Below are 27,241 nucleotides of genomic sequence, written 5' to 3' on the forward strand. Positions count from 1 at the left end.
CTAAGATCCCGCATGCCGCGTGGTGCAGCCAAAAAAATATAGATCGCATGATACCACTACACTCCTGCTTCAGACATCAGCTCAAGTAGCACTTGCTCAGTGAAGCCATCCATCCCTTTTCAGGCAGGTTGAATCTTCTTGCTATGGAAGGTCATAGCTCTGGCTACCTTTCCATCATAGCCCTTGACACATTTAGAACTTCACATGTGTTTGTGTGGCTATTGGGTTTATATCCATCTCCTCCATTGGACTATCAGCCCCGGGATGGTAGGCATGATGTCTGCTGCTGACCATTGTGTACTCAGTGCCTGGAACAAGGCCAGGCACAGGATAGGTGCACAATACATAGTTGGTGAATGAATGAATGAAAAGAGTGAGTGAGTGAAGGAAGGAAGAAGGCATTATTATTGCCATTTTACAGGAGAGGAAACTGAGTCTCCATTTCAAGAAATGTGTCCATTTCAAGAAATGTGTCCAAAGTCACCTTATTCACCTGTAGTCATTATGCACCTACTAGGGAGTGGAGCAGTTGTCCTGCCTTGGTTACAGAATGTTCTAAAGACTCTTAGCTGGGTGGAGGCATCATACTCAGACTGTGCTGGGTGATCTTAAGAGTTCTCAGAAAAGCCTAAACAGTCCAATAAGATGAGGTCATGGCTCAGGCTGGCCTGTCTCCAGGCACTAGTTAAGATCTTGGGATTCAACTCAGAGAAGAGACCAACCCAGTGCACATTCTGGCTTACTGCCCGGAGGAGAGTTGGCACAGGACGCCATGGTGTTCTGCCCTCTCTCTCTGGGCAGCCAGTGGCACGGTGTAGCCTCATATCAGGGTGGGACATCCACACGTTCACAAACACAATTTTAGCACCTGCTTCTATGTGTGTATATACCCAAGAGATATGAAAACAGCTATTCAAACAAACACTTGTACATGAGTGCTCATAGCAACATTACTCATAATAGTTAAAAAGTGGAAACGACCCAAATATTCGTAAACAAAATGTGGTGTCTCCACACACTGGAATATCATTCAGCCGTAAAAGGAATGACGTACTGATACCTGCTACAACATGGGTGAACGTCAACAACATTATGCTAAGTGAAAGAAGGCAGACACAAAAGGTCGCATATTCCATTTATACGCAATGTCCAGAAGAGGTAAATTCATAGAGACAAAGCAGATTAGTGGTGGCCAAGGGCTGAGGGGAGGAGGGAATGAGGAGTGACTGCTTAATGGGTACGGGGTTTCCTTTTGGGAAAATGAAAATATTCTGGAACTGGATAAAGGTGATGCTTGAGCAACGTTGTGAAAGTATGAGATGACACTGGAGGGTACACCTTAAAATTGTTAATTTCCTGTTAATTTACCTCAATTTAAAAATTTTGTTTTAAATATCTAAAATCTGACCATGGGATTATTAAGGAACAATGCAATGAGTTAATATATTCAAAGCATTTAGAAAAGTGCTTATTTCATGTTATATACTTAATAAATGATGATGATTAACTACTTAATTATATATTCATTTTAGAGAAGGAGAAACTGAGGCAAAGAATGACAAAGTGACTTGCCCAAGCTTACACAGCTAAAAAAATGGACAAGACTGGATGAAAATCCAGTCTTGCTTGGCTCCAGAGTCCCAGCTCTTTCTGCAACACAACCCTGTCCCTCCCTGAAGGTTGCTGTATTGACCAGAGTTCCATCAAGAAAACAAAAGCCACTCTAGGCGTTTCAAGCAGGAAGGAATTTAACACAGGGAATTAGATGTTTGCAAAGAAGGTATCAGGAGTAAAGTCAGGAGATGCCACCAGCTTCTAGGGTCAAGAGTCACAGCGTAGCTAGATATGAAGAGTTAGAATGTTGCTGCCACCTGGAGTCGAGAAACTATAGTAAGTTCTGGCCCACATTGCAGTCAGTGCTGTCCTGCAGTCCCGAGGCCGAAGACTGGCAGTGGGACGGAGGATGGAGTCATCCAGCTGCTGTAAAAACTTACATCTGCAGAAGGCCACACATCTATCATGGTTGCCAAAGAAGGAAAGATGGATTCTACCCTCTTCCACCTGCTAAATATCATGTGAGCACGTTTCTTCAGGACACTCTGAACTGTACCCATAATCTTGCCAGTAAAAGAGTCTGGAACATCTAGTTCCTGAGCTTAGAGCCCAGGAACCCAGTGAGAACACAGAATGGGGTGGCATGGCCAAGTGCCAACAGTCACGTTCATGCACAGGTTCCAAGGTCAGGCCTACTCTGTGTTCGCCCCTGAGCTAGGCACACCTGTAGGTATCCTTTTACTCTTCCAACTACTACTAGTACTTATTGAGGGCTTATTGTGCCAGGCCCCGTGCTTAGCTCTGGGAGTATAGCAGTGAAAGGGTCCAAGGGTGGTGGGGACTCCATCTGGAAGACAGACATGGTCAGACATGGTCAGTCTGGCCACTAGAGGAGCCTTCTGCCAAGGGAAACGTACCCACTCAACACACGTTCATTAAGCACCTATTATATGCAGACTGTGTGAGGTACTGGGGATACAGTGGTGAATACAACAACATGCATGTCCATGTACTTTTCTGTATTCTCCCCCAGGAAGAATCATCCAGTCTAGTAATTGTACATGTATCTTTTATAAGTGAATGGCTCCAGCCCTGGCGTCTCTCCTAAGCTCGAGACCCTTATATCTAACTGCTGGCTTGGCCTCATCATAATCATAGCAACAATACATATAGTACATACTTGTCCCAAGCACTGTACATAAATTCACTCATTTCCTCCTCATTAATCCTATGAAATGAGTACCATAAGTATTCTCACTTTACAGATGATAAAATTAAGGCATTGGTTTAAAGTAGATTAAAGTAACTTGGCCATACAGTTACTAAAAGGCCAGAAATCCAGCCCAGCCAGTCTGGCTCCAGAGCCCTTGCTCTCAACCCCTGAACTATGCAGCCTCTCAGTAGCTCCCCTTGGACGTTCTAACATCCCAAACAGAAATCTGATGACCTCTCCTCTCCTAATCCAACTCCAGTTGTCCACATCGCAATAGATAACATTCACCCAGTTGCTCAGGCCAAAAGCCAGGGCTCATCCTTGATTCTTCTCTTTTATTCACACCCCCATGTCTAACCCATCAGCAATTTCTACTGGTTTTACCTCCACAAAATTTCCCAGCTCAGCTCACACTGCACCATCTCCTGGGCTGTCACACTAGTCAGTCACCTCCTTCCCTGTCTACTATGGTCACCTCCCAAATGGTCACCCTGATCCCACTCTGACCTTCTTCCACCCCCTGACATCATACTGTCTTTTAAAACATAAACCAGAGACTTCCCTGGTGGCACAGTGGTTAAGAATCCACCTGCCAATGCAGGGGACATGGGTTTGAGCCCTGGTCCGGGAAGATCCCACATGCCACGGAGCAACTGAGCCCATGCACCACAACTACTGAGCCTGTGCTCTAGAGCCCACGAGCCACAACTACTGAGCCCACGTGCCACAACGACTGAAGCCCGCGTGCCTAGAGCCTGTGCTCCACAACAAGAGAAGCCACGACAATGAGAAGCCCGCGCACTGCATAGCCCCTGCTCGCTGCAACTAGAGAAAGCCCACGAGCAGCAACAAAGACCCAACACAGCCAAAAATAAATAAATAAATAAATTTATTAAAAAAAAGATGAAGCAGCAGGGGGATGCTGAGGAGGGGCAGGGGAAGCTGAGGTAGACGGAAGGTGCGCTCCAGAGCAAGGCACCATAATCTTTGTTGAGGTTCTTGTTGTTTTAAACATAGAACAAGGGCCAAACCAGACATGCATTCCGGTCACCAGTCTGCGACCTCTGAACTCCATAGCCTGAACCTCCCCACCTCCACCACTTGACCCCTTACCATGCTGCTCGAGCTCCTCAGCTCCTCGATGGTCCTGTCCTCTTACTGCAGAGCCGCTGCCATGCAGTTCTCTGCCCTGGGCAGTCTTCCTGTGCTCTTTGAACCACCCAATTCCCACCTATTTTGCTGGTCTCAGCTTCAAAGCCATTCCTCGGAATTTTCCTCTGACCCTGCACATTCAGTACCAGAACCCAGGCCTCTTGACCTCAGCCCAGGGCTCTGGCCCTTCCTGCTCTGCTATAAACTCTCTGTCCCCTAGGCTTTCTCATGGCGACTCCAGAATCAACTAATACTCATTCCGATGATCAGTCAATCAACTAACCTTTCTCTTATTGAGCACTTTCTGTTTATCAGGCTCTGTTCTAGGCACCAGGGAAATGATAAACGAGAGTAGGTTCTCACCCTCCTTGACCTTAGGGGAAGTCAGACAATACAGCGATCATCACACAAATGGATACATAATCACACACCGTAATAAAGGCTATGTATGCAGAGAAGTGTAGAGTTTTTAAGAAAACTAAGAGAAATGCGAAGGCTAATTTAGACTGGGGATCAGAGAAGATGGGGGAGTCAAGGTCTCCATCTTTTTTTTCTCTTATGAATTGCTTTCTCTGTACACTAATAGACTTGCTATTGGCGTTGAAGTTCCTTGCTCCAGGCTCGGTGCACAGGAACTGTTCAATAAATGTTGGCTCCTGTTATAATTTTTCTCCCTACCTCCTGCCACCTGTCACTCACATCCTCCTCCAGAGAGGCAAAGGACAGGTGTCTCTGGAGGTAGAGGGAAGGCTAAGGTGACCTCATCTTTTGGCCTAGACTTTTGTCTCAGTCCCTGAGGACTGATAGCCAGCAAAAGGAAGGAGGCACCCATTCTTTGACTCCTACGGTGAGCCGAGCATGGTGCCAGGCCCTTTACAGATGTGATTTCACTGACCACGGCAACATCCCATGGGGTGGGTGCTAGTACAATCCCCATTCTGCAGATGGGGAAACTGAGACCCAGAGAGGTGAGGGTAGCTCATGGGCAAAACTGAGATAAGAACCTAGAGGATCTTGGCTCTGGAGTCCACCTTCTTCCTGCAGCTCAGCAAGCTGCCAGAAGAAACACAGCGGCTGGTAGTAGGAAAGACAAAAGCAAACAAACAAACAAACCACTGAAAACAATGTGGATGCCCGTTAACTGAGGATTAGTTAAATTAATGATAGAATATTCACTCAATAGAATCCTGTGCTGCTGCTTGAAAAAATGAAATAGATGAATGCTTTTCACACTCCTGTACTGTTTTTTGGGGGGACGGGGTTGCCATAAATCAGCCTATATCTACAGCTATTTTAAAGGGGGTATCAAGCTCAATTCACAGGTGTGCAAGAAACAGAATATCTGTTTGTTTTATTTTTTTATTTTTACATTTCTTATTTTTTGGCTGCATTGGGTCTTCATTGCTGCATGTGGGCTTTCTCTAGTTGCAGCGAGTGGGAGCTACTCTTCGTTGCGGTGCACAGGCTTCTCATTGCGGTGGCTTCTCTTGTTGAGGAGCACGGGCTCTAGGTGCGTGGGCTTCGGTAGTTGTGGCACGCGGGCTCAGTAGTTGTGGCTCGCAGACTCAGTAGTTGTGGCTCACGGGCTCTAGAGCTCAGGCTCAATTGTTGGGGCGCACGGGCTGAGTTACTCCGCAGCATGTGGGATCCTCCCGGACCAGGGATCGAACCCATGTCCCCTGCACTGGCAGGCGGATTCTTAACCACCGCACCACCAGGGAAGCCCTGTTGACTTGTTTTATATCAACTTTCTTTCTATGCAAAGCCCCATCCAGCCAGGCTGGTGGGAAATTCAACCTCAGCCATTTTTCATTTTCCTCCCCAACACACATGACCCCTCCTGGATTGTGCAAAAGTCCTGGGGTTGCAAGTAGCAGCAAGGCAGTGGACAGAGCAAGAAAGATGTGGTATGGGGCGGGGGGCAGCTCGGGCAGGGCAGGGAACCGTGCTTCCACCCTTTGAGGTCTCACCTGCTCCCCGGGCTCTGCCTGGCTCCCCCAACTCAGCAGGAGTTGCTCATAGAACATCTTTGCTCATAGAACTCACAGCCTTTGGCCTCCTCTTCCAGTCATGGAGAACTTCTTTGGGGCCTGGGAAGAACCACTCCCATCCCTAACCAAGTTCCTTTGGGGCTCTCTCCTCTCCGTCCAGGAGGCGCCTCTACTGCCCCCATCACCACTCCCTCCCCCACTGCCCAGAAGCTGCTCAACAGACTTGGACTTTTGGATACCAAAGGCAGAAGGGAAGTATATTTTGCAAGTAACCTCTCTCTCCTGCTTCCCACTCTTCCTCAGACCTCCCCCGAGACAAGAAGGTCCAGAACATTCTTCTCCCATGTGTTTGGCAGAGGAGAGAAAATTTAATATCTCAAAAAACTGTCTTGTCCACTTTTTCACTCTTATCACTAAGGAAATTCCAAGGGTTTTAGGAGCTCTGTGCCAGAAACAGGCAAAGACCAGATATATATTTGATCACAATATCACAAGTATAATAGTGTCCATGGGAAAGAGGGAAAGAGTAAAGCAGAGGTGCCAAGCTAGTCAGATCATGGGAGCAGGGCTGAAGTCCAGGGCAGGGGCAGGAAAAAAACAACAACTGTCTTGTCACAGTCTCTCCTGCTACTAAACATATATGTATGTATATATAAACATATACAGTATACAGTTATTTATAAATATACACATATATATGGGGGGTGCTATACTGTTGCTAGCCCATAGTCCTGAAGAATGGAGGTAAGTTTCTCCTGTTTATTATTTTTATTATCACTAAACATCTCACATGTTATATCATTTAGAAATGCATTCAGCTGCAAAGAACTTAATGCCCAACTAATAGGGGCTTAAATTTATTGGTGTTTGTTTTCCTCACATAACAGAAGTCTGGAGTCAGGTACAGTAGGGTTGATGCAGCAGCTCAAAAGAGCACCAGGGACTTAGACTCCTTCCATTTTTCTGTACCACAATCCTCACCATGTTGGTTTCTCATCCTCAGGCTCTTTGCCTCATTGTCCCAAGATAGCTGCTGTGGCTCCAGGCATCGTATTTGTGTTAAAATAGGAAAAGGGGGAATGAGTAGTGCCTTGTAAAAGAAAATCAGAAACTTTTCTAGAATTGCTCCTTAGCATCCCCACTTGGGTCTACTTAGCTAGAATGTTTTCAGGTACCCACTTCTAACTCTCAGGGAAGCTGCAAAGTGACAGTTGACTTTTCCCGCCTTTGTGACAGAGGCAGGAAAGGGAGAAGGGGCTTGGGAATGTCTGCTGGTTAACCACAGTGTTTGTCTCATGAAAGCACCATGTTTTAACGGTTTACAAAACAGCTACTATTGCCATTTTACGGAAGCTGCAATTGAGGCCCAGAGAGAGGAACTGAGTTGCCTAACTTCAGGTGACAAGATAGTGGTGAGACAGCCATGGAAACAGAACTGGAGCCGAGCCCAGAGCCCTTTCCAGCGCACCACACTGCCTGTTTCCCCACGTGATCTGCAGGTCTTGCACCCACTCTGCCCAGATATTTGTTCTACAACTTTGTCCAAAGTTGCTCCAGAGCAGGCTGGGTTGAGGCTGCTGGTGGTATCGCTGCAGGGACCACAGCCCAGGTGTTGGGAAGCAGGTGTCGGGCAGCAGGTGTCCAGGGACAGAGCACAGGTCTCCGGGGATGAGGGCAGCCGCTTCCCCATTAGCAGTCCAGCATGGAAGCCCAGCCTGTCAGCGCTGGCAGACAAAAAGAGCTGGGGTCCTACAGCCTGTCCCACAGACTGGCAAAGGAAGGGAGGTGACAAAGAAGAGTGTGAGAGAAGAGAGGGGATAGAGAAGAGGATATGAAGGAAAAGAGGAAGGAGGTGATGGAGGAAAGATGGGGGAGGGAGGATGTGTGGAAGCCATGATGCTGAGCAGCAGGGGATGAGGGGGATACAGCAAGCAGGCTGAGTGGGCTTCCTAGCCCCTGGGGGGGCAGTGGGTCAGGCCTGACACCTGACACCCCCATCGACCACCAGGTACAGGAGTGTGACCACTGTCTCGCCAGAGAGAACAGGGGCTGAGGAAACACGGAGGGAGAGCTCCCTGCCTGGGGGATACGAGGTGGCTTCTCAGAGCCAAACTGGGACCTGAAACTCCTTAGCCAGCATTCAGGCTCTTCAGTCTGGTTCCGGCTTCCTTCCCTGCCAGGCCTGCCCCAGCCCAGACCCTGGCACAAATCATGCTCAGTACATGTTTGTTGAATGAATAATTGAAAAACTGTAGAGCAACAAGGATACAAAAGCAGGATAAAAGTGCCCACTTCTACAAACCTTTGAAAAAGGTTATCAGGAGCACAAAGTGGGCTTTTTCTCCCTAAAGTGAAAAAAGGAGAGAAATGAAATCTCATGTGTTGCGGGGAGGAAGCTCAGGCTGCTCCGTGGAGAGGTCTCCTTCAGCTGAAAGCTACCAGGGGACAAAAGCATCCACAAGATCTGTCTCAAGGTGAGAGAAGGCTTCCTCGGCCCCTGCCCGACTCCAGGCCCCCACCCACTCCGTCCTGGGCCCTGGTACCTGCCTCTAGCTGCTACACCCTCCACTTCATCCAGGAAAATTTTTCCAAAATACCCATCTGACCACGTCACTACTCTGCTCTAAACCCTCCAGGACCACCCCCTGGTCAGCTCACAACTTCACGGCCTCTCCCCTGCTCAGAAACCCTCCATGGCTCCCCTCTACCCTCAGGACAGTATCTGGTCTCCTCACCATGGCCCTCAAGGGCCTGTGTGACTCAGGCCCAGCCCAACTCTCCGAAGCTCACCACCTCCTGACCCCTACATGCCCTCTGCACTGCAGCCACCCTACGTTTCTCATTGGTCCTCAAACACCCTGCTCTCTTGCTCACATGCCGCGCCCTGTCCCTTGGGCGTTTTCGCTCCCCCGATCTGGCCGACTCCCACTGTCCTGACAGGGGCTGTGGCAGGCACCTCCTTGGTGCACCCGTGCACCTGTGCTGCCCCCATGACCCTAAAGCTCCTTAGAAGTGGGCTGCGTCCCTGGCCACTGCATCCCAGCCCCCAACAAACCCCAGTCACCTCGATTTCTGTTATGACCTGAGGATGGACATCACAACGTCAAGACCAGGCTCAGGAGGCCCCAGCCAGGAGCCTGTCCGTCCCCCGCACATCGCTGTGCGCCTTCACCTGAGCCTCACAGCAGCCTGGGTACAGGTGGCGTTTTTCCATCTGCTGAATGATGGAAAGGGCCCAGAGGGGAAGACTTGCCCGGAGCCCCACAGGAGCCCCACGGCTCTTGCAGTTCAGCGGATCCAGGCAGCTGTGGATCCGTTAGGGCACACGCTCTTCCCCACCACACCCTGGGGCCAGAGCCGGGGCCAACGGCTACAGCAGGGAGAAGTGGAGGGTGGTGACAAGTTCTTCAGGAGGACCCTAGAGGCAGGTCAGAGGTGGGCAGGACCTCAGGATGGGCGCTGGTAAGATGGCCCGAAGACCAGCCTCTCAGCCTCCCCACGTGAGCCCCCTCTCCACCCCGACTCTGGCCTCATCACCCCGCATATGGACACTGCTCCAGGGCCCCCTTTTCTGACCCCCAGGCTCCCTTTTGCCAAAGCGCCTCCTTCCTCTATAGCCCCAGCCCGCAGGCTCTCCATAGCCCAGAGGACAGAGCCAGGGCCCCTCTGTCTGACCTTCAAGGCCCCTCATGGTCTGGCCCTTCAGCCCCCTCTGCCCTGACATTCTGTTCCCAGCCCCTGCACTGGGCCCAGACGGGATGGGGCCTGTGCCAAGGGGGAAGGGCACAGACATGGGAGGCACACACACCGGCTTCTTTATTGGCAGAGTCTTAGAGACTCAGTAAGGCACGGAGCCCAGGAAGGGGACGGGGTGTCCTGGAGTACATGGTCAGGAATACCCGGGCCCCAGTGCTGGGCACCCCATCGCGGTGAGCACTCCTGCTTTCTGAGCAGCTCTCAGTGTTTCTCTCCTTCAGGACCCTCTCCTGGGGAGCCTTAGAACAAGGGGCCCTTTTTTCCCAAGAGGGCAAGAGTGGGCGAATGGGGGTGAGGGGAAGGAGGAGGCAGCTCCATGGTGGGCGTGGGGGGGCAGCGGGAGGGAGGGGCCTGATGCTCCTCCTCCCTGAAGGCACTAAGAACAGAGGGGCCCAGCTCAGAGGCACGTCCCGGAGGCGCGGCGGGCGCTCAGCCTGCTGTCACTGAGCCCCGAAGCACCAGGTGGGCTGGCCGCAGGGAGCCGCCTCAGCTGAAATCACGGTTGGGCAGGAGGAGGGGGGCTACCAGGGTCCACAGGTAGAGAAGCAGCCCTGCCCAGCTGGCACAGATCTTCACCCACACGGCGGTCCACGTGCTGATCATCTTCCGGGTCTCACCGGGTCTGGAACACACCATCATCCCAGTGAGCCTGGCCCTGACGCTGTGACCTCAGTCCCGGCCCCGACCTTAGGATCCAGTTGCGACCCCTGACTTCACCTCTGGCTCTTACCCTGTAAACTCTAGCCCCATCTCTGATTTTTATTTATTTATTTATTTTTTTGCGAAACGCGGGCCTCTCACTGTTGTGGCCTCTCCCGCTGTGGAGCACAGGCTCCGGACGCGCAGGCTCAGCGGCCATGGCTCACGGGCCCAGCCGCCCCACGGCATGTGGGATCTTCCCGGACCGGGGCATGAACCCGTGTACCCTGCATCGGCAGGCAGACTCTTGACCTTGCACCACCAGGGAAGCCATTTGATATTTTTGACACTTGGCCTTAAGACCCTACATAGAGCTCATGGCCTTGTACCATAGACCTGACCCTGACCTCAATTCCAACCTTGACCCAAGTCCTAGGCATAATATTGTGACCTGATTCTGGTCACTAACCTTGTGATCCTAATTCCGTGACCGCACTCCTGGTCCCTGACTTTGGGACCCAGAAGCTCCTAACTTTAGTCCTGACCTCTAACGTTGACTCTGACCTTCAATCCCATAACCCCATCCTTGACCCTATGACCACAGTTCTGATATCTCTGACCTCAATTTTGACCCTTGGCCCTGTGACCCCAGTTCTGGCCGCTAACCTAGTTACTCTGATCTTAGCTCCTTGACCTGGTCACTTCAATCCTGGCTTTCTGGACTTGTAACCCCAATTTTAACCAAATGACCAAATTTGTTACTTTATATGGCCCCAATCCCAACTCTCGACTTCAGGACTCCTATTCTTGACCCTGTGACTTTGATTCTGACCCCACACCCTACTCCTAACCCTCAAACCATGAATCCCAAATCCGACCCCATAACCCAAATCACCACCCTGATCTGTAAACCTGGTCTGCCCTGCACAGGCCCAGCCTCACCTCCCGTGATTCCCACTTCTCAGCACTTAGCGAAGGTACCAGCTACTGCGTGGACTAGGCACTGGCAGGGAAACCGGGGCACTGATGAGGCAGGCTCCCTGGAGGGTCCTAGAGAGACACCTCCATGCCCAAGTCTTAAACTCCAGTGCAGCGCTGGAGGGGAAGGGAAGTGGCACGCGCACTGCGGACATTGCGGTTCCGTCCACACACCTGTACCAGTTGGTGAGCGTCATCATGACATGCAGAGAGGCGAGCACCAGGCAGAAGTGGAAGAAGGAGTAGCTGTAGGTGACGCTGTCCTGCTCGTTGTCGAAGGCCCGGCCCTCGCAGTCCGCCACCTGCTGCTGCTGTGTGGCCTCCAGCACAGGCGGGCACTCCTCCGTCTGCATCAGGCTGTTTACCTGCCGGTGGTCCGAGGAGCGCAGACTGGGGGAGGCGAGGGGAGGATGTGCGTGTGGCTGTCAGGCCGTCACCACTGAGGTGGGTGGGTGGGCAGTGCCAGGGGGCCTCACGCACCACGGCATTGGCCATGATGACCATGGGCACCAGGGTCCCAGAGCCTCGGGAGCCAGCGGCCTGGATGTTAGGCCCTGGGCCCTGGAGTTAACAAACTGCCTTGACTCTCAACTCTACCCCTACTCCCTGTGTGACCTTGGGCAAGACACTTAACCTCTCTGAGCCTCTGATTCCTCGTCTGTAAATTCAGAGATAACAGTACCTCCCTTATAGGGTTGCTGGGAGGATTAAACGGAGTAATGGTGTTTGAAGGCCCAGCACTGTGCCTGGCACAGAGTAGAAACCAGATAAGCGGCCCCTGTTATTTTGGTTGTTCATTTGCCATCTCCACAAACACGTGTTGAGAACTTAGTACCGCAAAGGATCGTACCAGGTACTGCATTCATTAAAAATGTTCATAAGAATGCTCATTTGCTGGTACATTTGTTTACCTTTTATTCATTTTAGCTGAGTAGCATCACCCACTGCCTCCCCTTTCTCTATGTTAGTAATAAAGAGAGAATAATAGTAATGATTTCTGTCACTGCTTTTCTACAATGAGGTCTTGATGTTTTTAACTACATTTAATAGTTTGAGACACATATACAATTTTGAAGATCCAACTTGTATCCTGAAAAAAGTGAACAAAGGCCTGGATTCCAGCCCATTCCATCAAATTGAAAAATCACCCCTTGCTGAGCTTCAGTTGACCCCAATCACCAAATACTGTGCTGATATCTAGTGCACATGAGCCTAGATCTGGGCCATCCAGCTGGGGGCAAGAGCGATCATCAGTGGTCCCTGCCCTCGTGGCTGTTTATGCTTCCTTGCTTCCTGGGTTTTAAGAACTGTGCTAAGAACAGATGGGATCTGTGGGCTCTCCAAGGTGCAGCCCAGTGACTGAAGGCCAGGGAGGTGTATTAGAAGCATCAGGAAGCACAGCTCTGCACCCACGTTGGGGATGGGGAGGGATAGAGCTCGGGGGCAGGGAAGTGAGCTCCAGCACCACGGCCACTGTGCGCTCATGGCCTCGGACAAGTGGCTGCTCCTCACCAAGTCTCAGTCTCCTCATCTGTAAGATGGAGGTGACGTGGGCCCTTCCGGGTTGGAAAAGAAATCAAAGGAGAGGACAAAGAAGAGAGATGTTTGTGAACTGCCCCAACTCCACTAGGAGAAAATGTTTTGAAAAAGGTGAAAACAAAACGAAATGTGAAACAGCCTCAAAATGCTCTAGCCCAGGAGCCTAGAAGCAGGTGTGCTGCTTACAGGCAAACGGGCGCTGCCCAGGAAGGGTGACTGGGGGAGAAAAGATCAGGGCGGAGGTGCAGACACACAAAGTGGCACCTGGAGAAATGCCAGGCTGCAGGGAGGCAATACCTGAGTCTGCCAGTGTCAACAATAAGTATACTTGATATTACCGTCTGGTGACACAAAACAGCCACTCCCAGCCACCCAGCTGTGCAAATATTAATAGTTCTCTGCAATAATGGCAAACACTTATTTGGCACCTACTGCTTGCCAAGTTCTTTTCTAAGCGCCTTGTACATATTAACTCCTCATAACTCTTCAACAATCCAATGCAGTAAGTAGTATTTTTATTCCTATTTTACAGATAAGGAAACTGAAGCACAGAAAGGTTGAGAGACTTGCCCAGGGTGCCAGGCTCAAGTCCACGCTGATAAGCACTTGCTAAGACCCCTTCAAGAATGTGCTCTTAAGAGCACATGTGATCTTAAGAATGAGCTGCTTTTTCTCAAGGGACACTGTGGGGTCACAAGCCACCCCGGGCATTAGAGGTTATCATCCTGTAACTGAAAAGGACGCTGAAGCTTGGAAAGGGGAAGCGGCCACACACAGGTGTGAGTGATGGAGCCTGGACCCGCTGGCCCCAGCCCAGGCTCCGGCCCTGGCACCACAGCTGCCTGCACCCGGCTGAGCTGGGCACATGGCAACCCGGGCTCAGGAGAGGCCTTGGGCCAGGAGGCAGGGCTCAGCCCCGCCTCCGCTGCCCAGTCACCCTGTGCCCTCTGAGGGGCTCAGTTTCCCCGCCAGCGCAGTGCCGGGACTGGATGTGCTGCCTGTGGAGGCGCCTTCCAGCTTGGTGTCCCAGCGCCCACATCCTCCCGTCACTTGTGCCTCAGGGCTCCCAATCATGATTCCTTCCCAGAAACCAGCCCCCACCCTACCTGATGAAGAGGGTGCACAGGATGAAGACGATGAGACCCACGATGCTCGGTGCGTCCCACCACTGGGTCTCGTAGCCCTCGGGGCCTGCCAGGACCGTCCCATTGTCCAAGTGGGTCAGCAGGGTGGGGTTGCATGTCCGGTCTGGGGAGGGGACCATGGTCACCCTCAGCCCACGCAGGCCAGGTCTGTAGCCAGGGAGCCCAGAGGATGGGCTCAGATGGACAGCCAAGGGACAGACAGACACACAACCAACCACTCAAGTCCCGGCGACAGCACGCAGCAGACAAAACAACAGAGACAGCTCCAGGAACAGATGGGGTCCTCCCACCTCCCCGAAGGACTAAGTCTTGGAATGCTGGGAATGTCCCCGTCATCTTTGAGGGTCCCCAGCCCAGGAGGAAGACCAGGCCACCTGGAACCCAGGCCTCTACTCACCGGGGACATTGGATAAGGCCAACCAGGTGACAAACATGGTGTAGAGCGTGATGACCGAGGCCTGCAGCAGACCCGAGTTGGGCTGGGCATCCTGGCAAGGGCAGCCCACAGTGTGACTCCTGCCAAACCTGGGTACACTCCCCCCCACCCAGCCCAGCCACGCCCGACCGGGGGACCTCAGAAACCCCCACCACCCTAGGGCCATCCCACCCCACACCCTTCGGGGAAACATACCACCCGGGCCACCCACTGCCACCTCGCCCACACAAAGGTAGAGTCCTAATTTTTTCTCTTAACAGATTACCCGACTTGTTCCCCAGCTGAGAATCCTTCAAGGGCAGCACTTCTTCACACTCTGAATTAAAGCCCTCCTTCGTTTACCCCATCTGCATCTTCATCCGACAGCCCTCCCTGCTGCTACTCCCCAAACATGGTGGCCACCTCTCTGTCCGTGGAACCTGCCAAATCCTCTCCAACCTCAGGGTCTTTGCACTCGCCCTGCCCTCTCCCTGACATCTTCCTCCCCCACATCTCTGCACCAGCAGTGTCTTTATATTCAGGCTTCAGCTCAAACAGGACCCCCGCAAAAGGCTCTGAAAACCCTGACTGCAGCAGACCCCGGCCCTGCCTGCCCACCTCCCTTTCAGCCCATACCCTCTTTTATTTTCCACATAGCACTTATTCTCCAAAATTACTTCAGTTGGCCTCGTCTCCTGTCGGTTGTTCTTCCCCACTCCTCACCACACAGACACACTTGAAAATATGAATCTGAACTCTATGATTAGGAGCACCGTCTCTGGGGCCAGTCTGCCTGGGTTCAGATCCCAGCTCCACCCCTTACTAGCCGTGTGACCTTAGGCAAGTCTCTTTACTCCTTTAAGCCTCTGTTTCCTCATCTGGAAAGCGGGGATGATGATGGTGCAAGGACTAAATAACATGACAGATGTCATTAACTGTTAGCTATTATTATTCCTCCTCTTCCTCACAGCTGTATCCCCAACATCTAGAAGAGTGCCTGGTACACAGTGGATGCTCAAGAGGTATTTGCTGAATGAATACTGATTGCTGTGTGACCTGGAACAGAGGCATCACCCTCTCTGGGCTTCCGTTTTCTTACTGGGAAATGGAAGCTCTGGCCAGAAGGGAGATTCCCAACCTTTCTGCTAAGGACCCCCAAAGACTATCTAAGCTACCTCTGAAACACCTGGTGGGCTGATATCCCAAACTGTGAAATACCACTGGATTCTTCTGAAGAACAAGTGATTACCTTGGGAGCTCCCACCCATCATCCCAGATAGTCTGGGACTGGAAACTGTGGAATTGCACCTTCTAACACCACTTCTTGAGGTGTCTAGGAATCATCACTCGGTGACCCTTCCTAATGTTCTCCTGATTTGCATGAAAAAAATGATGACATCAAAATAATGATAACAATAGCCAATGTCTGATGGATATGCCAGGCACTGTTCTAAGTGTTCATTGTTCTAATATCTATATGCCAGGCACTGTTCTAAGTGTTTATAAACATGGTCTCAATCTTGAGAATAACTCCAAATAGTGTTATTATTCCCATTTTACATCTGAGACGGAAGAGGCACAGAGAGGTTAAGGCACTTTCCCAAAGACAGCCAGCATATAAATGCGAGAGTCAAGACTCTGACCCAGGGAGGCTGACTTGGGAGCCCACACTCTTGGCCCAAGCCTCTGTGACTGACAGTCCTGGCCCCAGGACCCCAAGGTTCCTACAAGAAGTCCCACACACTGAGGAGCCTGGTTTCAGGCTGGGCAGAGACAGGCAGGCTCACCTGGACCTTGGGCAGGACAGCGACTATGGATACGCAGAAACAGAAAATGAGGTTGAGGCTGATGAAGATCTTGCCCTCGTAGCAGGCGCCAGGCTGGGTGTAGTAGATGAACAGTAGTGCCACGGCCACGACTGACAGCGCGTAGAAGAGGAGGGTGAAGAAGAAGAGGCCTGGGAGGGAGGGGCAGCGGCAGGTGGGTCAAGAGGTGCAAGGACCCCCATCGCTTGTCGAGCAGTGCACTGGGTCTCAGGCCCCAACTTCCTCCTCCAAGGAGTGTCTACTAAACTTCAGTCCCTGGGGGCTTCCCTGGTGGCGCAGTGGTTAAGAATCCACCTGCTAATGCAGGGGACACAGTTCGAGGCCTGGTCCGGGAAGATCCCACATGCAACTAAGCCTGTGCACCACAACTATGAGCCTGCGCCCTAGAGTCCGCGAGCCACAACTACTGAGCCCGTGCACCACAACTACTGAAGCCCGCGCGCCTAGAGCCCGTGCTCCGCAACAAGAGAAGCCACCACAGTGAGAAGCCCACGCACCGCAACGAAGAGCAGCCGCCACTCACCGCAACTAGACAAAGCCCGCGCGCAGCAACGAAGACCCAGTGCGGCCAAAAAGATTTAAAATAAATAAATTTATTAAAAACAAAAAAACTTCCGTCCCTCACCCAGGCTTTGTGAGCTCCTGCCCCACCCTGAACTAAAATGATTCACTTGCCGTAAAAAAGGTCACCATAAAAATAAAGACAACGAATAGAGGGGACTTCCCTGGTGGCGCAGTGGTTGAGGGTCCGCCTGCTGATGCAGGGGACACGGGTTCGTGCCCCAGTCCGGGAGGATCCCACATGCCGCGGAGCGGCTGGGCCCGTGAGCCATGGACGCTGAGCCTGCGCGTCCGGAGCCTGTGCTCCGCAAGGGAGAGGCCACAACAGTGAGAGGCCCGTGTACCGCAAAGAAAAAACAAAAACAAAAACAAGAGAAGCCACGCCATGAGAAGCCCACACACTGCAATGAAGAGTAGCCCCCACTCGCCGCAACTAGAGAAAGCCCGCGCGCGCGCGGCAACAAAGACCCAACGCAGCCAAAAAAAAAGACAATGAATAGAGAACAATCTCTCAAAAAGTGAACTAGATGCCTGGTGATCAGGGAAGTGTGAAAATCAAATCAACCCTGAAGAGTGCCTTTCTTCTTGATCAATTCAGAAGAACTGAAAAGGGACCCGTTCTGCCACTGGGGTTTCAATGACCAGGTGTCATTCGTGGCTCGCTCTGCAGGGCTGGCTCAACCAGATCCCTCTGAACTCTCCAGTGCAGCTCTCATCTGACCCCACCTCAGCCACCCCGGGTCAGCGGGCCCCTGCCACACACCCTTCCCTCCACGTGACACGGACGGCTCAGGTCCTGCCCTTAGGAGGCAGCTCGAGATGCCCTCCAGGCCGTCGTCCAGCTTCAGGGACCCCCCCCCCCCCCCGCCCCAACTCCTCAGGTAGCCCAGCCCCCTCACGAGGCCATTGGGTGGCACTGACCTGCATACCAGGCGCGGGAGTCGCTCTTCTCAGCCTTGTTCACCCACCGCTGGTTCCAGGAGTGCGCAAAGTCGATGAACAGCAACAGCTGGATGAGGAGGAAGACGAAGGAGCCCACGACACCAAAGTAGAACCAGACTAGGCAGGCAGAGGGGAGGGAGGCAAGGGGGTCCAGCCATGGCGCAGCAGCCCCTGGGTCTGGGTCTCTTCTCACGCTCACTTTTATACATTCAACAGTCATTTGTGCCACACCCTGTACTGGGGACACTGAGAAGCAGCAAAGTCCCCGCCCTCAGGAGCCCCTGGCCACGCACAGAGATGCCTTGTGTCAGGGTGTGGGTCGGGGTCAAAGGGGGTCCCCCCAACCCCGAGTTGCCCAAAGGCCATGTGGCCAAGCACCAGAGTCCTGTTCTCCTGGGTGGGAGGCAAGGACCCAGCCAGTAGTCTGGGGTCTGTGTGCTGGGGGCCAGCACGCTCACCCTTGGTAGCCCCCATCCCTCCCCAGCAGGGCCACCTACTGTTGGAGAAGGAACCGTCAGGGATGTAGAAGGCACCCACGGTGATGCCCACGAAAACCAGGAATTTAAAGAACCAAAACCTATGGTGGGGAAAGGGGGAGGACAGACAAGAAAGCTGAGTAGGGGGAGAGAAGAAGGCTGGACCCCCAGAACCCAAACCCTGAAGAGCAGGTACTGGGAGAGGTGAGAGAGACTTCCTGATGGTCTGACAGGCACAGAAAATCTGTCCTGGCCCTGGAAAAAGCCCCGAGGGGCAGAGGGAAGGACCAATGATGGGTGAGGACGGTCACCTGGGCTCTAACCCCAACTGTGTCACTAAACTGGTGTGCGGCCCTAGGGATGCTGTTGCCTTTCCTGAGCTTTGCTTCCTCATCTGAGAAATGGGAACTACTAGATGAGCCGACCTGTGTGCTGTGCCCTCCTGGCTTCAGCGGCCCCTGAGTCGGAGGGTTAGGGTCTGGAGATTGCTGGAGACAGGCCGAGGATAGGGAAAACCACAGCGGGAGGGGCCCAGGGTGCAGGTGGGACCCCTCCTCACCCATTCTGGATGGCAGCCCTGGGGTCCCGGCTGCTGCGCACGCAGATCATGAGCAGGGAGAAGAGGAAGAAGAAGGCCGCCATAGCGAAGCACATACGGTAGACGGCACGGTGGCCGAGCAGGGAGCCACAGTCGATGTGGCCCTGCAGGGCGACGGGGGACCCGGCCACCTCCTCACACACCCAGGGCAGCTGTGGAGACAGACAGAGCAGCTGGAAGACCCCACCCCACCCAGAACCCGGGCTGACTCTGCCCAGGCCGCCAGGCAGGAGGCTCTCCCAGGAGGGCCACCCGAGCCTCCCACTTCCACCTATGGCTCATCTCCATTCCCACCCACCTCTGCGACTGAAGCCCTATGAGTGAGCCCCCCAGGGACAAACAGAAGGCATGGCACGGTCCAGGGCAGGATTTCCCAAAGTGCTCTCGCCCACCAGCTACATCAGAATCCCCAGAGGTTCCCCTCTCCTACAGAACTAGAGTCTCTAAGGCAGGGTCTGAGATTCTGCATGACTGGCACACTTCCCAGGGAATTCATGCTCTGTATACACTAGTATGTCAGAACCTCTGGCCTAACTATCCCACTGGCTATGAAACACTGAGATGAAGGGAAGACTTAGGACCCTCAAACTGGGCTCATGCATTAAAGTGGGGAGAGCTTACCCTGGGCCAGTGTCTGGCAGGGATGGCGATAATGATTCATGACACTTCCCAAGGGGACCAAGGCTTATGAGAAACAATAAGGCTCAAACCCTCCTCCCAATATGAAGAAACGACCCTCCATCGTCAAGCTTGGATCATCGGTGCGCTGGCATTCCTGCCCACCTCTTGATCAGCTGGGCCCCCAAGCCTGGGCCCCCTGGTAGCTGAGCCTTTGCCAGAGGCCAGGTCCCGCAGGTGGCTCACCTTGTAGAGCTGGCTCTCCACACTGGGACTCAGCATGATGACGGACACCAGCACCCCCAGGAAGAGGAAGGCCGTGAAGATGAGGCGGCTCAGTGTGGAGCTGTGGCTGCAGGGGCAGCAGCTGCACAGGATGCAGGGGGCAGAGCCGCAGAGGCAGGACGCCTGCGGGGAGGCCAGGATGGCACCTTACTCTCCGGTCTCCTCTCCCCTTCCCCGCCCAAGCACGCAGCATCCACCCACTGCCCGCTGCCCGCTCAATATCTCCAAACCTATGCAGAGACTTCCTGTGCCACACCACGAAGGGACACCTCTTCCCCAGATGTCACCCCATCTAACTTTCAAGCCCAAGGGAGAGGCCAAGGAAACCAAGGCTGGAAGAGGCTGGGTCCCACAAGGACACACAGCCAGTAAGCAACGGAACCCAGATTCAAACCTGGATCTATCTCAGGTGTTACTGTGGCTTCGGCGAGAGAGCTGGGGTCACAGTGCTTCTTATTTAGGAGGAGGCAGAGTGGAAAAAAAAAATCCGGAAGGCCAGCTCTTTCACTGATTAGCTATGTGCCCTTATACAGCTCACTCAAGCTCTCTGAACCTCAGTTTCCTCTTCCATATAATGGGAATCCTAACAGTACCTGCTTCTCACATAGCAGTTCTAAGAATGAAATACTGTAGGGATTTTATTTTATTTTTTAATTTTTATTGTTTTGGCAGCGCTGCGCAGCACGCAGGATCTTAGTTCCCGACCAGGGATCTAACCCGCACCCCCTGCAGTGGAAGCGCAGAGTCTTAACCACTGGACCGCCAGGAAAGTCCTCTAGGGATTTTAAAGTGTAACTCCCTGGGAATTCCCTGGCGGTCCAGTGGTTAGGACTCCGTGCTTTCACTGCCAACGGCCCGGGTTCAATCCCTGGTCGGGGAACTAAGATCCCGCAAGCCTCGCAGCACGACCAAAAAAAATTGTAACTCACTCAGGTTCCCTTTGTCCCTTCCCTGCTTTATTTTTCTCTGTAGGACTTACTACCACCTGATTGGCTTCACAGTTTACTCGTGTTGCCGGCCTCTCATTGCTAGCGTGCAAGCCCCACCAGGGCAAGGGGTTTTGATGTTTTGTTCACCATGGTATTCCCAGGGGTGGGAACTGTGCCTGGCACGTCGTCGGGAGCTCAGTGACTATCTGCTGAACAAATGAAAAGCGTCTGGCATCATACCAGACGTACGTTAAGACCTCAGAAAGAGCAAGCGCTGATAAATCAGCATCTGTTGAATGAATGCAATGAAGAATGTGGGTGGCTGTGACTTCCCGCTCTGGGGCTGCACCAGTTTGGGACAGCAGAGGCGTCCAGCCCTTTCTGTCTCCAGCTCCTCTGCCCTCCGTCAGCCCCTCCCTCCCTAGGGCTGGCTGAAATCACTTAGGGGCTGGTGATGCCACACCTTTCGTAGCTGTAGACTCATCCCTTGGGAGCCAGTTCTACAGCCCAGCCTTGGAGGAAGTGGGCCCACATCCAGATACATCTGGTTCACTGTTTCTCTTCCCCCAAACAGCCCTGATTCCTCATTCAGGTATTTAAGAGTCTGGAGGGCAAGAAAGACACAGGCTCTGCCATCCTGGAGCTTCCAAGGGCAGGAAAGATACTCAGCAAGTCATTACACCCGTCATGGTAAGTGTGAAGAAGAAAACATACGTGCTGCCATGAGAGTGACCGGCGGGGGCCTAGTTTAGATTGGGGGTAGTGGGTTACTTCCTGGAAGAAGTGACACTTAAGCTGAGAGCTGAACAATGAGGATTCACTCTCCTGACCAAGGGGAAGGCTTGGCCTCTTCTGACCTTTTCCAGACAGAGGGAACGGAGCCTGAGGCAGCTCTGGGGCGGACAGGAGCTGAGCGTTGGAGGAATGGAAAGAAGTCCCTATGGCCAAAGCTTCATAAGCAAGCGAGCGGTGAGGTCGGCCAGGCTGGCAGAGCCCGGCAGCCATGTGCAGGATCCTCGTGTTCATCCCACGAGCAATGGGCATCCATTGCCATTGGGCATCACCTCTCAAAGCCGGAGGGACAGGAACAGCCTTATGCTGAGTGACCAGCTTTGTGGAGAGCAGGCTGAAAAAGGGCCCCTTGCTCCTCGGAGGCCCCGTCCCCTGCTTTCTGGACTGGTCACAAGGGGTAGAGCACACTCTGTTTGAGGGGCAGCTGCCCTCCCGTATCCCCCACACCTCTCCCCCAGACTGGAAATGCCCCTGAGAATGCTCCTTCTTACCCATCTCTCTCACCCACAAAGCCAAGTAACAGCACAGTTGCTAAGTGAATGCCGAACGAAATTCTCCCTCATGGTCCAAATCATCCAGCAATTTCTGGTTGTATCTTGCAAACCCCACCCCAATCCTGACTCCTGTTCAGGGCTACCTTGGAGGAGGGCGGGGGCGGTGAGGAGATAAGCAAATGCCAGAAGAAGTGTTTTGTAAACCGTAAAGAGCATTCTGAGATCAGAGAGATTAAGAAACTTGCCAGAAGTCACACAGTAAGCGAACAGCAGTGCTGAGATTCAAGTAATAACAGTAACAGCTTCCCTTTATGACGAGTTACTTGTCCCAGACACTATGATAAGGGCTTTGTCTAGATTAAGCCTCACGGACACTATGAAGTGTGTTGTAACTTCCCATTTACAAGTGGGGAACTGAGACTCAGAGAGGTGATGCGGCCAAGGTCACACAGCAAGTGAGCTAAGGAGCTGGGATTCAAGTTCAAGTCTGTCTGCACCAGGGCCTGCTAAGTCACTGATGGCACTCATTAAATTTCAAAACAGCCCAGCGATGAAAACAATCCCTCCAGTGCCCAAGAAAACCAAGGGAGGCCAACAGGTATGACCTCAGGAACCAAGTGCCCAAGTACCCAGGTCAGGGTCCAGCTCTGGCTTGATACCATTTCAATTTGAGACATTTGAGACACGAGAAAAGCTGCACACTGCAGTCAGGGAGCCTGGCCTTTCAACTCACTGTGGTTTTTGGAGATCAGAATCCAGGTATTCCTGATACCTGAAACCTTAGGATTTCCAAGGGCCTGGCTGGTAGCCAGAGAGACCAGGTCAGGGAGAGAACAATACACACAGCCCCCGCCCCTGCTTCTGGAGCCTCCTTGGAGTTGTTCATACATTCTTATCCCCACTCCACCTCTGGGGATCACTCCTACCACAACCTCTTCCTATAGAAATACCAGCCCACGGGAGTAAAGGCAGACACGTGCGCACACATGTACACAGGGAAGTCCACTGTGACACTTCCCACGAGGAAAATAATAGGGGAAAGCTGAAAATAACTAAATATCCATCATTACATCGTGGTACATCATGGTACATCGTGATCCCTAAGAGGCATCTCTCTGCTGAATGGAGCAGATGTGCTGGGAACACTTAAATGGGCATATACAACTAAATATAGTTAAATATAAATTATACCCCGATAAAGTTGATTTTCATTATCAAAAAATAGAAATGTTAAATTCAGAAAAAAACTAAAACAGGCACGAAGCTTTAGGTTGTATGAGCTTATTAGACTATCAGGAAACTGCAGATGACCTCATTGCCCAACACCAGGGGACAGCGGTGGCCCACTGACTCCATGGAATGTTATAGAGGCTGGAAAGATGAAAGCCACTAGACTGACAGCAACACAGGCTATGCTTGTGATGCAATGTGAAAGGCCAAGGCAGACTACAAACTGTTCCCACACTCAGATTACAACACCCCCTCCACAAATGCACTCAGGGGAAAGGCAGCAATGGAAAAGCACCAGAAATAAGAGCGGGGGAATCTTAGCACCAGCCAGGCTCTCAGAATGGAGAATTCAGAACTCAGGAGCCCGGGGTCTGCGAGTCTTTACGCTGCGAGGTTCCGTGGCACCCCATAACTGGCCGAGCCACCCTAGCACTAGACCAAACACAGGAGAGAAGAGGTCAGCCCAAGACTACTCAAAGCATACTTCCTTTCCCCACGCAGTGTGAAGAGGAGAGGGCCCTGTCTGGACTCTGCCACCAGCTGGCAGTATGACCTTAGACAAGTGGGACTCAGTTTCCTCAGCCATAAGATGGGCCTCTGGGCAGGGCAGTGAGGTGGCTTGGAGCCCATCAGACAGCCCTGGGTTTCACTAGGTTCCCCATTCCTCGAAAGTGGTCTCCAGCACGTTACCACTGGCGGGAGCTTACGGAGCAGCCGCCGCACGCCAGCTTCATGCTAACTAAGTCTCACTGAACCCTCCTGACGTGCTGAGAGGCAGGTGCCGTTGTTCTCGCCACTTTACAGACAAGGAGAGAGGTCCTCAGTCACGCCGCTGAGAAGAGGCCAAGCCAGGACCAAGACCAATGGGTCTGAGCCAAAGGCCTTTCACACTCCCTCGACTGTAGAAGGTCCTCCTTAAATATCTGCTGACCATCCAGCTCACCATGTGCTGGCTTGGCTGGCGACTCCCATCCCTAGTGGGTCCATCTCATCTCCTCCCAGCCAGGACTCACCTTCAGCCCAGTCCAAATGCTGACCAAGAGAGCGACTTTTGTCCCTTTCCTGCCGTGACGCATTTGCATCTGACCAAGAGGCAGACGCAAATGCATCACGGCAGGAGGGACAAAAGTCTTCCCCACCCACCCATGTATGCCAAAATGTTCCCTCTAAAGATGCCTGGCAACCCCCCCTTAGAACTTCACTCCTGTGGGGCAATGTCCATTGAAACAGGTTGTTATTGGTATCCAGCAGTGCCCAACTGTACCACTTAATACTGTGTGGCTGTGGGGAAATCATCTTCCCTCTCTGATCCAGCTTCCTCAGCTGTGAAATGGGGATAATATTCACTGCTTCATTGGGGTCGTTGTGAGGATTAAATGAAAGGGTACATACAAAGTGCTCACTACACTGCTGGGCCTGGGCTACCACTGGACAGCTCTGGGCTGTGAGCTCTGGGCCTACAGTAAGCACTCAGTAAACGGCAGCTATTGTCCGTATCATGATCTGTAAAATAGGATAACTATGTCATGGGGTTGGCGGGTGGGGTGCGTAATGAGATGGCAGGGGTGAAGGGCTCGGCACAGCACCTGGCATGCAGTAAGTACTCAGTAAATGTCAGAGGTCAGAACGCCAAGGGGAGGCCCCTGCCCCGAGGGGCAGGTCCCTTGCAGATATTAGATACTTCCTAAGCGAACCTGCCAATTCCACTCTGTGCCAACCCTATCCCTCAGCATCCAGGATGTGAAGGGAGGGAAGGTGTGGGCAGAAGCCTAGACCAGGAATCAGATTTTAATCCTGACTGTGCAGTTCCTCCTCCTTTCACTGTGCAACCTTAGGCAAGTCAGCTAACCTCTCTGGGCTGCAGCCTCCTCATCGGTAAACTGGGGGTTGGAGCAGGCCTGTCAGGTGCCTTCTGACTCAGCATTGTAGGCGTCTGACTCAGAGACCAGCAACTGGCTCCAGAGGGAAGTCTCCACCCACCTTTTTAAGATGATAATAACAATACCTCCTATTTGGAGCACTTACTCTAACAGGGCGGGGCACTTTTAAATCTTCCCAACAGCATTATGAGGGAGGTAGACAGGGAGACAGAGGCACAGAGAAATGGCAGGTCTCCCTTCAACACTCCCCCCATCCCCAGGATAGCCCAGCCTGATGGAATTCTGGTCAACTCCAAGGAAACTCTCCCTCCCCCATCAGGAAGCAAGCCCAAACCTTGGTTTCACTGGGCAGGCAGGGATCTCAGGGACCAGCTCTTGATTCCCCCTCCCGTAGGTGTGCACACACACACACACACACACACACGCCCTTCACAGATTCACAGATGGGGAAATAGAGGCCCAGGGAGGACAAGAGTCCAGGAACCCACTATGCAGCCTCTCTGTGCAGATATCTGTCCACTCCTACACCCCCATCCTAACACACTCACACAAATCAGGGACAAAGGAAACTGGGATTTCAGCAGCCACCAGACTCCCCCTCCTGCCTCTCTGCTCATCTTTTGTGTGGGGCAGAGGGGGAGGGGGCTGCCTGAATAAACCTCAGATTTCATGAAGGGAAGAGGGAAGGGAGAGGGGGCTGGGAAAGGAGAAAAGAGAAGGGGCCTCCCAGCCGGGGTCTGCAGGACGCTCCTCCCCTCTGCTGGCTGCTCCCCAGGTCCCCGAGCAGACGACCAGGTAATCCCTCCCCCACACACCCCAACCTCCCTCAGTTCCCGGGTTTTCCCACCCAGAGCTGGGCCGATGGCGGTGGTAACCCGCACCCCTCACTCAAGACCGGCTTAGAAAAGCAAAGGAGGCCTCCTCCCCTCCCCCAACTTCGGCTCTGGGGCCCAGAGGGCAAGCGTCTGGGGTTCATTGGGGAAGTGCCCAGGAATTAGCCTGAGCCAGACTGAACGAAGCAGAGACAAGACACAGAGAGACTGACAGACTGAACGGGCAGACAGACCCCGGCGGACAGACACGGAGCCGTCTAGACAGACAATGACAGATGGAGAGGCTTCAGACGGACAAAGACAGTCGGACAAACGAACGGACAGATATCAGACACATACAAATGGACAAACTGAGGCAGACGGGTAGGGACAGAAAGACCAACTGACAGAATGCCAGAGAAACAGAGAAGGACACACGGCAGAGAGGGACAGGGACCGGCAGGCCACACAAAGAGAGCGTCCGGGAGGGAGACCAGAGGCGCACTGCCAGGACGACTCCAAGCTGAGCCAGCTGGGGCCGCAGCCGCCCCGGGCTCTGGGCCTCAGTCTCCCCAGTTCCCTGGAGGGGCGCCCGCCCAGGACACCCCCTCCCCCGCCCGAGCGCGCCCCACCCCCGCCCCCGCGGTAACCCGATCCCCGGACACCAGCTGTCCCCGGCGCCCGCGGGCCCGGGATGGGGGCGGGGGAAGTCGGTGAGAGGGGCGACCCGAGGGGCGAGGAGGCGGGATGCGGGCCCAGAAAGACAAGTTTGGAGGAAGGCAAAAGAAGAAACTATTTGGAGGAAGAAGACAGGACAAAAGTGCGAGGCCGAAGAAGGGGCAGGCGGCGGGGGCGGGCGCCGGGGGCGGGACTCACGCAGCTGAGCAGGGAGCAGGCGCCCAGACAGGCCCCCATGTCGGCGGCGGCGCGGGGCGCAGGGCGCGGGCAGAAGGGCGCGGAATCCGGTCGGGCTCCTGGCGTCGCGGGCTGGCCCCGCCCTCAGCCCCGCCCCGGCCCCGCCCCGCCCTACCTGCCGGAACCGCTCGCCGCCTTCCGGCGGCGCTCGGGACCTCCCGGGACTCACCTGGGCCAGGTGCGGCAGGTGGGACCCTAGGGAAAGTGGAGGTACCGGGGATTCCAGCGGCCGCGCGAGCCGTGCAACGGGGCTTGTGTCCGGATCCAAAGTGATGGTTTGGAAATAGTGAGACCTGGGTTCGAGTGCCGACGAGGTCGCAGTGCGACCTCACAACACTTCCCCCGGACCCCCACCGCAGGGGACAGTAGCCAAGAGATGGTCACCCCTGACTCCTCGGCGCTTGGCACGGAGCCTCTGCCCAATACATAAGCGTTGAATGATGAATGACTGGACAAAGAAATGGGCAAGTCACTTCACCTCTCTGAGCCTCAGTTTCCCCA

At 53.3% G+C, this 27,241-nt stretch overlaps 1 protein-coding gene across 1 annotated transcript; it reads right to left on the bottom strand.

The window, feature by feature from the left end:
• Positions 1-9,702: 9,702 nt before the first annotated feature.
• Positions 9,703-26,891, bottom strand: SERINC2 (serine incorporator 2). The gene is made up of 10 exons (XM_027109362.1): positions 26,702-26,891; positions 19,650-19,811; positions 18,747-18,937; positions 18,209-18,288; positions 17,691-17,828; positions 16,170-16,339; positions 14,365-14,455; positions 13,929-14,070; positions 11,458-11,673; positions 9,703-10,288 (listed from the first exon to the last, which is right to left on the bottom strand). Exons 1-10 carry the CDS (start codon positions 26,738-26,740, stop codon positions 10,153-10,155), a joined length of 1,365 nt encoding a protein of 454 aa, XP_026965163.1. The 5' UTR covers positions 26,741-26,891; the 3' UTR covers positions 9,703-10,152.
• Between the last annotated feature and the right edge of the window lie 350 nt (positions 26,892-27,241).

Source organism: Aethalodelphis obliquidens, unplaced genomic scaffold, assembly GCF_003676395.1.
Source record: "Aethalodelphis obliquidens isolate GAN/ISIS:26980383/991018 unplaced genomic scaffold, ASM367639v1 scaffold9, whole genome shotgun sequence".
Lineage (NCBI taxonomy): Eukaryota > Metazoa > Chordata > Mammalia > Artiodactyla > Delphinidae > Aethalodelphis > Aethalodelphis obliquidens.